We start from the raw sequence: 14,810 nt of genomic DNA on the forward strand, positions 1-14,810 counted from the left end.
TCTTTATTGGTGTGATATTAAGAACCATACATATTTTTAAAAGGATAATCCGCACTGGGTGTTTTGGAGAACTGTTATTTAAGGGTGTTAAGGTCGACTCGGACTGTTATCAAAGGATTCTGTGAAATATGCAGACAGATTAAACCATAAATCAATAATGAAATATTCATCAAACAAATATGCTAAACATTGTCTGCACCCTGGCTCCTCCAGTTTATCAGCATGTGCTTCTTTTCCATGTTTAACATCAAAGTACATTCATTAATAAATTAGGACTTTAGACTGTTCACATCAAATCAGACCTTTGGTGACGTGGAGCCTTGCAAAGGCTTGTGTTGTGTTTTTATAGCTTTTTGGACAAATTAAAAAAAAAAAAAAGGTTAATTGATAGTTCAACAACGATAACATGCATCCACAGAAGCTCTATGAAGCTACATATTCTTATAATAATCAGTAACTTCATACATCCGGAGGAGCTGATCAGACTTCCTGAATGACTCACTTTTCTATATTATTGAAGACCTTCACGCATACAGGGGTCAGTAATTACCAAACACACTTTGTTTAAGCGTTCACAGGGTCTACAGTGCAGAAAAGACTCCCTTTTCCTGTTTCACCTTTAGAATACCGCAAATCTGATCGACGCCTCGCCTTTAAAACAAGACAAACATGCTGTGTAGCATTGCATCGAGGTCTGATGACACTGACTTTGCTGATTCTTCCTCTACACCGTTTGTTGTATTTCTATGAAAGGTTAACCTTTCTCGAAATGCATCATAATGTGATTCAACTAGTATCCAAAACCTTATGTTTACCAATGCTTAGGAGAGTTTTAAAATGTATTCTAGTTTCAACAACAAGTGCCCCAGTAATACAAGTCCATATACAGGAGCTGGTAAGAATGGCTAATGAAAGAATGTATTATCATAATTTTTTTTTGGTTGATTTGGCCTCTAAGATTAACCAGAACAATGATAAGTATTTATGTTTTAAATTATCAAAAGATGAGAAATATTTGGAAGTCATTGGGGTGACACAAGTTTGAAGAGATCAACTCGAAGTCATCATGCAAGAATTTATTTTAACCATCTACAATTAGTTTACTTCAAAAGGTAAAACCAAATGCCTGTCACAACACAATCAAAAATCATTTTTTTCCCAGGATAATATACAATATGTCATAAAAGCAGCATCCAGTTACTTATGAATCACATAAAATGAATAGGCTATTTCATACGGTTTACAACTACCTCCTACTGTGAAAAACTAAAAATGCCTCCACCCAGTGGTGAAGTTCATGTAGTAGCCTAGGCTATGTTTTATATATATATATATATATATATATATATATATATATATATATATATAATATTTAATGGTGCGTTAATCTTTGCATAATGGGGAAGCATTGAAAGATGTGTTTTGGGTTCACACCTGGTTTAAATCAACCTTTGTTTTCTTTGATATCAGTTTAAGTATATTTCAAGAGAACGGTACAACTTTCATTGTGAATGGTTTGTTGAAAGAGGTGGATAGTACATTGGGTTGTAGCCGTCTGTACACACGCTAAACAAAGGTAGGTGGGAATTCAGAGCAATCAATGCCCAGAATCAACATGTAAAGAACATTAAACCAGCCTCCAATTCTGATCAAAGCCACTTGAAATCTTGCTATGATACTTTCAAATTGAAAGAATGTCATTTACAAGGACCCCGTGAACGCAGCACAAATCTCGTCGCTTGACACTTGTTGCGCAACGTCACGAGTGCAACTACATTTCAAAACTTTTTTGCAATGTATTCATTTATAATACAAGAAATTACTTTACTAATATGTACAAGGCAATATTACAAAAAAACAAAAATAATAATAATAATAAGTTTAAATATTCCTCGTGTTGTGCAACTAGCAGAAAAGTCCCGGCCAATTAGCTTCCGTCGCGGCGTCTCCTCCCATTACGTCCCTCTTTCCACAGTATGGCCGCCGTCCTGTAGTTGGTTGTTCTTAGCGGTTTTTTTTTTTAAGATTCGTAAAGCCGCACGCTTTCAAAACATGTCGGCCGTGTTATTGTTGAAAAAGTCACTATGCAGACTGCCACCGAGTGTCGCTCGGCAGGCTGCCAGGTGCTGCTATCACACGGAGAAAGGTGTTTACGGATACCGACCCAAACAGACCGAGGTCCTGCACAAGTTGCAGAGCGAGTGCATCGCGGCGCTGAACCAAGGTCAGTATGGGGGGGGGGGGGGGTACGGATGATTTAACAACACATTGATGAGACTGTGTGCGGGGAGTTTTGTGACTTTCTGACAAGTAAAATGTTTGTTAAGTTTAGTGAGACCTCTATACACCTGTGTCTCATTGTTGATTTACATGTTTGGTTGAGCCTAAGGTTGCATGAAGTTGCAGGCTGTGGTTTAAGGACGGCTCATCCTGACGGGAGGTTTCTGTTTTGGCTTTGTGATCAGATCATGGTGTTTCCCGTCTGGTGGAGGCATACAGAGCACATGGACACAAGGCTGCTAAAATTAACCCGTTACTACCTGAAAAGCCTGTTGCTGACAGTGTCCCGGAGATAGACATGCTGACTGGCACCATCAGAGGACAACTTAACACCTCAGGTAGGTGACCGCTGTGGAAGGACCTTGCTGTGCATATCACATAATAAACAGTAATAATAATAATAATAATAATAATAATAATAATAACTTTATTTATATAGCACCTTTTAAAAACACAGGTTTACAAAGTGCTTTGACAAACAGCAAAAACAAGAACAAACTAAAGCAAACACAGAAGAACATAAACAACAGCAAGAACAAACAAATGCAAAATACTAAGAATAATTAAATACAATTCAACAGAAAAGAACCCAAAGTGCACGATACACAACCAGACATGTATATAACCCGACCATCACAAGAACCATCATAACCCAGGAAACACAAGAACCCAACAACAAGAGCTGAGACCGAGAGGAACCAAAGATTTAAAAAGATGTAAGAAACTAAAAGAGATCAAAGCAAATAAAAAGATAACAGCAATAAGAAGTTAAGAGCAGTAAAAGAAATAGAAACAAGTGGTTAAAGGATCAAAAAACCCAAAACTATAATATTAATAAAAATACAAAGTAAATATAAATATGAAACATAAATAGACTAAGTAAGGTAAGACATTACCAAGTTAAAACACAAGAGGAGATGAAGATATGAGCATAAATACGAGATAAGACCATAAATAAAAGGACAGTAAAAGAAGATAAAAAATAGTAAAACCAGTAAGAGAAGACATTAAGATGACATCACATAAAAGCAAGTCTGTAAAAGTATGTTTTAAGAAGGGATTTAAAAGAATTGAGGGAATCTGCAAGTGTTATCTCCACAGGGAGATGCACACTGATACTAATCATGTTTGTTTGTTTGTTATGATGAACATTTACTCAAGTACACATAATATTTGAGGTAGTTTTCTTTCATGCCTTCTGGGAAACACTGTTTTTTGCTTTACTTAAAAAAAATGGAATATTTTTGATTTTATATACTAAAAGATCGTCATTACATCTGATTTAAAAAAAATACATGTACTACTTAACAGTAAATACATGGTTTTGACAGCAAAGCACGTTAAATACATGAGTCATTTTAATGCAGTTATACTATTCAATAGAGTAATAATCATCCCAATAAAATTAGCGATCAAAATCACTAAAGATTAGGGCATCCAAAAGAGACGAGGCATCATGTGTCTGTGCCGTCATTCTCCTGCAGGTCTGCGACACTTGGGCAAGGCGGAGGCTTCGGTTGAGGAGGTCGAGGCCTATCTGAAAGAAGCGTACTGTGGCCACCTGTCAGTGGAGATCAGTCAGCTCAGCAGCCTGGAGGAGCGGGAGTGGTTCGCCGACCGCTTTGAGGAACTCAAGAAGAGTAGTTTCTCCAGAGAGGAGAAGAGGCAGCTGGCAAAGATCATGCTGGAGTCTCAGGTCAGTCGGAGAACGAAGAGGGTAACGTAATCAACGCGTGTTGTCACATTTTTTTTTTTCAAATGTCATAAATCCGATTATTTTTGTCTCGCATATTGTAGGAATTTGACCACTTTCTGGCCACCAAGTTTGCTACTGTGAAACGTTATGGAGGAGAAGGAGCAGAGAGCATGATGGGATTCTTTTATGAGCTTTTCTACCAGTTTGCTCACAGCGGTGTCACTGACATTGTCATCGGCATGCCGCACAGAGGCAGACTCAACCTCCTGACAGGCCTGCTGAAGTTCCCGCCAGAGGTTAATCAGCAGATGAGACATTTTTTATTATGCATGACAAGAAAAGATGACAGTTTATTTGTCACTCCTGTAATTAGCAGCACGAGTTAAGAGAAGTTCAAACAAAGGGTCAGAAAATCTTAACAATGCCGTTATTTGATAATCCTTCTCTTTAGCTCATGTTCCGAAAGATGCGCGGCCTCAGCGAGTTTCCTGACGCCTCGCCTTCCATCGGCGACGTCCTCTCCCACCTCACCTCCTCGGTGGAGTTAGATTTCGGAGCCACGCGCCCTATTCACGTGACCATGCTGCCAAACCCGTCTCACCTGGAGGCAATCAACCCTGTGGCTCAGGGAAAAGCCCGGGCAAGGCAGCAGCTCAAGAAGGAGGGAGACTATTCACCAGAAGACAAAGCACAGCCAGGGGACCAAGTGGTCTGTCTGCAGGTATACATTCAAAACAAGTACCTCACTCAATATTCTCGCCTTAATTTAAAAGTGGCAATAAGAAGAGTGACAGAAAATGATGTCATAACACACTTTCTTTCCTTATTTGTTGTAATTACATTTTTATATTACGAGAATAAATGTATTCTGATATAGTTTACGACCGGACACTTTAGATTTAAATTCACCGTCTCATCAACGACTTAAAGCGAGTCAGAGATTTACTCTGGCCATTTTCTCTTACGCTCTCTCCTCTCCTCCACTGTCGAAGTCCTCTTAAGTCTCTTTGCCTCTGCCACAATGTACACACAGAGAACATAAGCTAAGCTTGGTAACTTGAAGTGTTCTCCAGGACTTCTGCCAGAGAGAAGTGCCTCAAGGTGTTAGACACCTCGCCATGGAAATTAGACACACGCCAAGTAACATACTGCAAGAAAGAGCGAGTGTTCAGAGCACAGAGAGGGGATGAAGGAAGCTCCATTCAGCTTTCTTCAAGTCAGTGTACAGTCTCAGTGATTTATTTACAGTTTATTAATGATCCTGACTTACAAACAAGCGAATCTTCTTGTCTTTCAACAATCACATTTTAAAGGTACTGAATATATTTGCTGCCAAAAGTGGCTCAGAGATTTATAAATGTGTCCATGGACACTGTAGTCCTAAAGCTGTAGTCCTCTACCATCAGTCATGTGAAGCCCTCTTTACTCTTGATCCAAGGCTCGAACTCTACAAGAGGTAAAGAAGCTAAACCCCTCTTCATGGTATACAGGCATTAGTTCACCAGTTCATATCAAACACTTATCTTCTTTTCTTCTTCTCTTCTTTGTCTTCTTTATCGTCTTCTTCTCAGGTCCACGGTGACGGCTCTTTCACAGGCCAAGGGATTGTTCCAGAAACCTTGACTATTTCAAACCTGCCTCACTACAGAGTAGGAGGGAGTATCCACCTTATTGTGAACAACCAAGTTGGTTACACCACTCCGTCTGAGAGAGCGAGATCCTCTCTGTACTGCAGTGATGTCGGTCAGTGAAACATGTAAACAGCTTCAGTCTCACAATAAACATTATTTTCTGTCTAACCAAGAATAAAACTGTCTAATAATGTTAAAAAAAAAAAAAAATCTGTATACACAACAAGTAATGCACTTAATCTACCTTGACACAGGTATCATGCTTTAATCAAAAACTGACCTTTGTGTCCCCAGGTAAGATGGTGAACTGTGCTGTGATCCATGTAAACGGCGATGATGCAGAGGAGGTGCTGCGGGCCACTCGGCTGGCTGTGGAGTACCAGCGGCTCTTCAGGAAAGACGTCATCCTGGATCTGATCTGCTACCGCCAGTGGGGCCACAACGAGCTGGATGAGCCTTTTTTCACCAACCCAGCCATGTACAAGATCATCCGGTCAGTTCTTCTTTTTCACTCTGCGTCCCTACATATTTTCATCGTCCCTTCTGAACTGAAGGTGCAGCATGTTTCTTAGGTTTCCTACACGAGTGATGAAACTGAATTCCTTCTTTCCTTATTGTGTACCAGGAAACGGTCATTCCATGAGGTATCCGTACATATTTGTTTAAAAAGATACGATGGTTTATGTCAGCTCCTTTCAAGGTTAATTTAGCTTTTTTAGGATCTTTTTTTCTTCTTCTAGAAATATGACATAACAGACACTTATAATTACACAGGAAAAAATACTGTGTGATGGGCATGTTTATAAAGTTTGATGTCTTACAGTGGGCATGTAAAGTACAGTATTAACTGAGTGGGACAATAATGCATATTTGCGGACACTTCAAATTCTAGAGCAGGAGGCTTGCTAAACATAACATTTGTTGTTGTGGGAGTTTTGGTCTCACCGTTCGCCCACTATTTAAAGACTTCACTTTGACTACTGAACAATAATTTTCTCAAATCAGCAAGAAAAAAAAAAAAAATCAGATTCCAGCTTTTACATGTTACTGCAGATCAAAGAAACAAGTCCTCAAAAAAAGGTTTTCGCTCATTTTGATTGCTCAACATCTGCTGCTGTTTTTACTTATTTTAATATGCTAAAGTCACATGTTTGTGTTCTCACTGAAGACTGGCTTCTAGAGGGGTTCTGGCTCTGGTTGTCAGGAAAATGTATTTTTATCAAACAAATTCCAGAGGCTCTTAAAATACGAACCATTAAAGTATGTTTACAGATGCATGATAAAGAGAAGCAGGTATTAACAGTCGGCCTGAAAAGCCTTTCCTACTCTTTGTGCAACTACTGAGATCAGCTGGTAGGAACTGTTCCAATCAAGTTGTAAGTTAAGTGGCCTAGTTTATTGTGCAGAATCTCTTTTAATGTGATGTATCCATTTTGAGATTTTTCTTTCCAGCCTGAAGTCAAACCTAAAAAGTGTCTTTTAAAAGTACCATCTGACGCCGTTTAGTCATACTTTGTCAAACTGATGCATCCTCACAGATCTCGTAAGAGCGTCCCTGACTCCTACTCAGACCAGCTGATCTCTGAGGGCCTGATGACCAGTGAAGAGCGAGACAAGATCAAGTCCGAATACTACAGCATGCTCAACGATAAGCTGTCCAACATGACCCTGTACAGCCCTCCACCCACCAACCTGCAGGGCCGCTGGGGGGACCTGGTGGAACCCCAGGCCAGAGTCACCACCTGGGACACAGGTGTCCCTGTACCTCTGCTGCAGTTTGTGGGAGCGAAATCTGTGGACATCCCCGAGGAAATCCAGATGCACAGCCACCTGGGGAAGACGCATGTACAGGTACAGCCATCCTCCCTGCCTATTTCTATTATATAATCTTGGCCCTTTCCGAATTGTCACAGTTCAGTATGCAGTACGTACTATTCAGTATGGAGTTTCAGTATACTGAACTATCGTGGTCATTCAGTATGCATCTTTTGGGTCCGCGCAGTATACTGAACATTTCAGTATGGATGCTAACTTCCGGGTTACATGCAGTATGGATCGGATGCGTGCTTTCAGGAAATGAATTGTGTTTTACCACCCACAATGCTGTGCGAAAATTAAACGTAAATCGTCACATCACGTCCGCCTCCAAATCAAAACAAACGAGCGTGGATTAATTTAATAAATTTTTAACCTAGAGTTAAAGTCCCGACTGAAATCGCTACTTTAAATTAACAACAGAAAATATAACAAATGTCTGCATGATTATAAAACCTTTCCCCCTCTATTTAAATAATGATTTCACTATTTAAATGTGTCTTTATTGGTTTATTTTATATTCTGTATATTACTGTCTTTCATTTGTTCTTTATGTACTTTGTTATTTAGTTATTTAATCTGCCTTTTACTTGATTTACATTGTAATATTGTTTTTTGTTTACCTGACTGTATATGCGCATTACTCTTCTTGAATAAAGCTATAAAAAAAAAGCGGGTGAATGCGGCCGGTTCGGGGAAACGTAAATGACGTCACTTCCATACTGAATGAATCAGACGAAGTAGGCACAAATATCTGCCTACTGTGTGTGCCTACTGAATAGTAGGTACTAACAGTATGCAGCACGGATAGTACGTACTGCCTACTGAAAGATTGAGTATGTACTTGGCAATTCGGATACGGCCCTTGTGTTGACATGGCAGCAGCTGCATCAGGATGTTTTCTTCTCTTGTATGCGCTCAGTCTCGATTACAGAAGTTGGAAGATGGGACCAAACTTGACTGGTCCACAGCAGAGGCCTTGGCTTTTGGCTCTCTCCTTTCACAAGGTCAGAGTTCTGATACAAAAATATATCTGATAGGATTTAAGAATCATTGAATGTTGTTCCTTTTAATGAATGGATTGTTGTTGCAGGCTTTAACATCCGAATCAGCGGACAGGATGTTGGAAGAGGCACGTTCAGTCAGCGACACGCCATGGTGGTGTGTCAAGAAACTAACGACATGTACATCCCTCTGAACAACATCAGCCCTCAGCAGACAGGATTCCTCGAGGTGAAATCCCTATTAATCTGAACATATCTCATTGTTAACATAATCTAAACCCTGGCATTTGAAGATATGTCATGCACCATGTCATATTAATGTAGTTTTATGTGTTTAGGTGTGCAACAGCCCGCTGTCAGAGGAAGCTGTGCTTGGGTTTGAATATGGTATGAGCATAGCACAGCCAAAGCTGCTTCCCATCTGGGAGGCTCAGTTTGGAGACTTCTTCAACGGTGCACAGATCATCTTTGATACGTTCATCTCTGGAGGTAAAGCTCTGATCCCTTTGACTCTGCTGCTATCTTAATAACGCTTGTTATATTACACTTCATGTAAACGTTTTGGAACATCAGAATGAAAGTGCCCTGTCTGCAGGTGAAGCCAAATGGCTGCTGCAGTGTGGTATGGTGATCCTGCTGCCTCACGGCTACGATGGAGCTGGACCGGAACACTCTTCCTGTCGTATGGAGCGCTTCCTGCAGGTCTGTGGGACTGTAATGTCATCCACTTCAGATTGTATTTGAATAGTGAACGTGTCAATACCTCAGCTTCTGTAATGTGTCATTTATGTGACTGTCTGAAAACAAGACAAACATGGTGGCAATGTTAAATATGATGGATATGGAGTGCTTAAGACTTCCAGCTATCTGTCAGACAGCTGGATGTCTTAAACAACCGCCATGAGTAGTCGATAAGAGCGAACACAGGTCACACCCTGAATGATGTGAATGCCACAAAGTGACATATTTAAGTCTTGTAAGGTTATAGGCTGTTGCTCAGTGATGCACCAAAACCACCTTAGAAGTTTTCATAGAGGATTAATGTTTTACCTCAGCAAGTGCAGAGGTTACGTTTCACAGCTTTCAGGTGTTTAACTGCAAATATCATAAAAAGAATGTCTGCTGAAATATGCAAACTGATGCTCTTGGACCCCTCGATGGTTTTAATGTGCCGAGGCAAAGCTCTAAAATTCAGTAATCATAATGGCACTGGAAATCCAAAAAATAACTTAGGAGTCATATTACATGACTTTCTGGTGGATTTCCAATGTACAGCCCATGTGTGTAAAAATAGAGCAAAACGTGTCATTCTTCAGACATGTTAGTCTATTTCACCTCTACAAAGAAACACATACATCACAGAGAACATTAACACACAATCTATTCTAAAATAAAAGGTAACATTTCAGCAGCAGTCACAAAACAAAAGACATCAGTCGATGTGTGAAGTCACTTCCTTATTTATGATTCCTTTTTATAGACGCTCTGTAGTTTTCACTTTGGTGAGCAGCAAATGGAGATTTCAGACACTGAAGAAGAATTGTCATTTTCTTTAAACCGCTGTACTTTTTTAACATTTCAATGTGACTCATTGAAACATGGGGAGGCTTTTCTTCATTGAAAGTTCTGAGGACGACGTGAAGAGCATAAATGTTTCACTCACAACTGAATACAGTTAAACAGAATGATGGAGGGGAAATATAAAACATGTTATTGTTAATAAAGAGTGATCAAAGATAACGTTTATAATGTTGACTGTTCAACATCCCCCATAAAGTGTATTTACATTTTAAATATCTGAATCTGCTGTGAGTTTTGCTATAACCTGTATTGAGGACTCCTATAACTCCACATTGCCACATAGGAAAGTAGTGTTGAATAATGCACTGCACGCACACATCATGTAATCACCAAAACAAGTATATGGGCCTTTTTAAAATGCTTAGCATTGCATGTCTATTCACTGAATTTGAACTTGTCACATGGAGCAGCAGATCTGAGTTGAGAGGAATGTTGTATTCAAACATAATTATATCTCTTTTTTTCATTTTAAACAAGTTGAATATCCATCTATGTTCTGTTAGAAGGACATTTGAGTGAGTATGTGTCTTTACTGAAGCGTGCTCTGTGTTGACATGATCTGAACTGTAAATGATCTCTGTTTTGTTCTCCTCTGTCTCGTAGATGTGTGACAGTAAAGTGGAGGGTGTGGACAGTGACAGTGTGAATATGGCCGTGGTCAACCCCACCACTCCTGCTCAGTACTTCCACCTGCTGAGGAGACAAATGATCCGAAACTTCCGCAAACCTCTCATCGTGGCCGGACCCAAGATGCTGCTTCGATTTTCCGTAAGCACAGTGAATATAAGGGGTGTCGGGATTTCTCTTCTCAATCAAAACATTAAATGAACTTTCAATTTAGAAAATAGAAATGTAAAGAAAGCTCAATTTCCACTCCTGCCGATTTGCACACCTCAGAAGGGGAGACACATTTCAAGACAACAGAGCATAGCTTAGCAAGTGTATTTTCACATAAACATCATGGCCATGCTGGATCGAGATACAAGATAGATAAAGAACAGAAAATGAATCAGAACATTTGACTCATTCATGAAGATTAATCCAGGGTATCCAAATTTAATATGCTGTTTAATTCTCCTCTTGCCATTTTTCTTACTGTAATTGTTCATTTTGTTATGTCTGCGTTATTGATTTCATCCAAATCACCCAATAATCTAGCAAATAATAAAGACCATGAATACATTGAATCAGGACTTTGTAATGTGTTCATTTTAAAATGAATTCTAGCAAAGAAAGTGTGCAATTCAACTGTATCCAGTATCAGTGTTAAAAATACAAATTAAAACGTGAAAACGATGTAGAAGTGTCTCATGTTGATCGTAAAATCATTGAAATCTCTCTTTCTCTGCAGGGGGCAGTGTCCAGTCTGACTGAACTGGCACCAGGAACATCTTTCAGACCTGTAATAGGTGATTCTTCAGTTTCAGCACAGAGGTACAGAAGTCTTAATGTGACACATTTTAAACACAATTATTACAATATCTGTGATGTTTCAAGTGTAGAAACTTCTGTAAGGATGTGTTGTGTAGTGATGATGTTTTAAAGGAGTGCACTGTTCCTGGTTCCTAGTTTTCTAAAGTTAACATTTTTAAGAGATTTTTTTTTAACAACTCTTAATAAAGCCTACTACAGTAAAACACCTTCAACGTGTCCTGTCTGGAACCCAAACCTTAACCAAGCCCTTTATTTTTTTTGTCATTTCACACAGTGTCCAGAAGGTGGTGCTGTGCTCTGGGAAGCATTATTATGCCCTGCTGAAACAGAGGGAGGCTTCAGCAGCCAATCAGAACACTGCACTCCTCCGCGTGGAGGAGCTGTGTCCGTTCCCTTTGGAGGCTCTGCAGCAGGAGCTCACCAAATACACAAACGCCAAAGGTACACACTGTTTTAGACACACTGACTGCTTACCAGGACAAACCAGGGCTTGTTTATGAGCACATTTAAACTTTCACTAAATCTATTTAACACTTGGATTTAGTCACTTTTCCTTGTGAATGACTGTTTTCCTCACCATAAATTACCAATCAGATCATCATATCACTTCAGAGGACAACAATAACCCCACAGTAAATACAAAGGCTAATATAATGTGAGATCGTTTTCACACAAAAAAGAAGATGAAGATTTAGATTAAGAGTCTGCCTGACAGTCATGATTTTTTATTTTTTTTGGTTGCTTCTTTGGACACATCATGTTTGGTTTTGGTCTTCAGTGACAGGGATCCGCAGTGAGTCGTGGCTTTTGACCTTTCTTTTTAAAAAGATATTATAGCACACTACCGCAGAGATACATCATTCTCACTTTGAGTGTCGCACAGGAAACAAAATAATTGCAGAAGCCGATGTGAGTCATAGTGAGTTGAAAGCTTTTCAGCTGCGTGCAGCAACTTCAATAGAGACCCGACAGTCGGCTCTTTTGGTTTGTGAGTCTTCAGGACAACAGTAGACATCTTGTAAAGAAAGCAGTCGATGCTAATGCGTTCGTTTTTTCTGACACACAGCAATCTGAAGTCTCAGCTAATTGAATTCACTGCAGGGTGACTGCAGAGGTGTTTTTGTTATTCAGCCACGGAGTGTGAACAGAATGAGTGTCTGTCAATCCACACCTAATCTGGGATTGCTTCATTTTGTTTTGCAAAACTTTTCAAGAATGAGGAACTACTGGCTACAGTGTTAACATCCTTGTCTTCACCTAGGAATCCTTTGTGTTTGAAGCTTTCAAAATAAGTGTATGAACATGATTTAGGTTTTTCTAACAATCTAAAAACTCAATTATTTCGACATCAGAGAGAGAGGATTGATGACAGCTATTATAAAGAGCTTGAATTCTGAAATCACTCCGAGGTTTGTATCAGATTTGATGTTAAAGCTGAAGTTTTGAATCTTTAAAACTGCTGTAGTGGATTTTAAGAAGTAATTTCTTCCTAGCAGATGTGGTTGAATGAGGCCCATTGTGCTGAGAGACATTTCCTCACTTCAAGTTTCACTTCACCTTCTTGTGTTTCATTACTCTCCCTGGCACAAGCTCACTGAAGTAAATCCAGTTCTAGTTTGATTTTGAATGTATATTCTCTCTGTGGTGAAAGGGCAAGAAAGTAACTTAAAGAAGAAACTATTCTTGGGCTGCCAGAGCCTGGTGGTTGGTGTGAGCGCCCCATGTGCAGTTGCCATGGTCCTGCAGGCGGGCAGCTCAGGTTCTGGTCTGACCTGGGGCTCCTTTCCCACATTTCATTCCCCACACTCTCTCCCTGGTTTCCTATTATGTCCTATATCTACAATAAAGGCACAAAAAAGCCCAAAAATAAATCTTAAAAAAATATATATGAACAATTTTCCCCATTGTGTGATGTGGACAGAAAACAGTGAATCAGGTCTTTTATTTGTCATCTAATTATATTCATTCCTCCACAGAGTTTGTTTGGAGTCAGGAGGAGCCTGAGAACATGGGTCCCTGGTCTTTTGTAGCGCCGAGGTTTGAGAAGCAACTGGCCTGCAAGGTGAGCACTGTTTCACAAAATATACTGTACAAATGTTTGGCTCTGAAATCAAACTTCGACATGAGTCATACTTCATACTCGTCTCTCCTGTTTAGCTGCGGTTAGTGAGCCGACCTGCTCTTCCCGCCCCTGCTGTCGGCATTGGGACCCTCCATCAACAGCAGCAAGAGGCCATCCTCACCTCTACCTTCTCCTAACACCGAACGGGACACAAGCATCAGAACTACACTACATCAGTCATTACTACATAACGTATCTACAGTGGTCTTCCCACCACATGGGGATGGTGCATGGCAAATAAGTGGGACCTTTTGATGGAATGGATGTGCCGTTTTTTTTTTGATTAGATTGAGCAATAATATACAGAAGGAAATTAAAGTGGTAAGGTTCAGTTTGGATCATTTTATTTATATTCACAGGCTGAAAAAATGGTTTTGATCGTGTTATAGTTTTTAGGCACGGCCAGATTTCCTGTCTGCCCCTTTCTCTCTTTTACTCTGATGGTATCCTTCATGTGTTCACTTACAGGAACTACGATGAGAACTAATGACTTCTAATTTGGTTTGAATCTAAATCGAGGCCTTAGAGACAACGTTTACAATGTGATTGTGGTGAGGAAGCACTTTTAGTTGACCGTCATGTTTGTTGCACTTGGGACTGCAACTTATCTGCATCAGCCTGTAATATCTCAAGTTTGAGCTAAACACTGTTAAGTCATCTCGTTCATTCAGTCTGCATGAGTTCATGCTCATTGGTGTACTGATCTAAACAGATCATATGTGCTCTAAGCTGATAGAGAACCCTAATCACCGTCCTTTAAATATTTATGCAGGAATGAGAGCACAGAGGTCACCAGCAGCTCCCCTACAATGTCCTATGGATGAGTCCTTTCCGCAGCAGCCCGGGTTTGATAACCCCAAAAAAATCATTTTAAAAAAAAGAATGGGAGTGCTGGGATCTTTCTGAGCTAACAAAGGGATTTGTTACTATTTTGTCAAATGTTAATCAAAGCTTGAGTTTGATGAATTTCGACGTTTTATTGAGTAAATTTAGAACAAGAAGTTGTTCATCATTACATGAAATCACAAGACTTGAATTGATAACTAGTAGTATTAAAGGGCTAATGTACATAAACCAAATCATTCAAAAATACATATTTTCAAATAAATCTATTTTCAATGTTATACAAAATGTTTCTTTCAGTTCTTTCTCCTGATGTGTGTTTAAGAGCAGACCTACATGCTATATAAAAGAAAAGGTGTCTCTTCATACAGACAGTTTTTTGTCCACTCTCCACTAGCTCCACA

General features: G+C 39.6%; 1 protein-coding gene across 1 annotated transcript; it reads left to right on the top strand.

Annotated features, from left to right (window-relative positions):
• Positions 1-1,959: 1,959 nt before the first annotated feature.
• Positions 1,960-14,694, top strand: dhtkd1 (dehydrogenase E1 and transketolase domain containing 1). The gene is made up of 17 exons (XM_020660007.3): positions 1,960-2,224; positions 2,466-2,618; positions 3,765-3,976; positions 4,078-4,272; positions 4,428-4,697; positions 5,548-5,719; positions 5,902-6,100; positions 7,146-7,458; positions 8,345-8,429; positions 8,516-8,655; positions 8,765-8,915; positions 9,022-9,128; positions 10,611-10,775; positions 11,359-11,441; positions 11,716-11,882; positions 13,418-13,503; positions 13,599-14,694. Exons 1-17 carry the CDS (start codon positions 2,053-2,055, stop codon positions 13,698-13,700), a joined length of 2,772 nt encoding a protein of 923 aa, XP_020515663.2. The 5' UTR covers positions 1,960-2,052; the 3' UTR covers positions 13,701-14,694.
• Positions 14,695-14,810: the final 116 nt, after the last annotated feature.

This window comes from Labrus bergylta, chromosome 7 (assembly GCF_963930695.1).
Source record: "Labrus bergylta chromosome 7, fLabBer1.1, whole genome shotgun sequence".
Taxonomy (NCBI): Eukaryota; Metazoa; Chordata; class Actinopteri; order Labriformes; family Labridae; genus Labrus; species Labrus bergylta.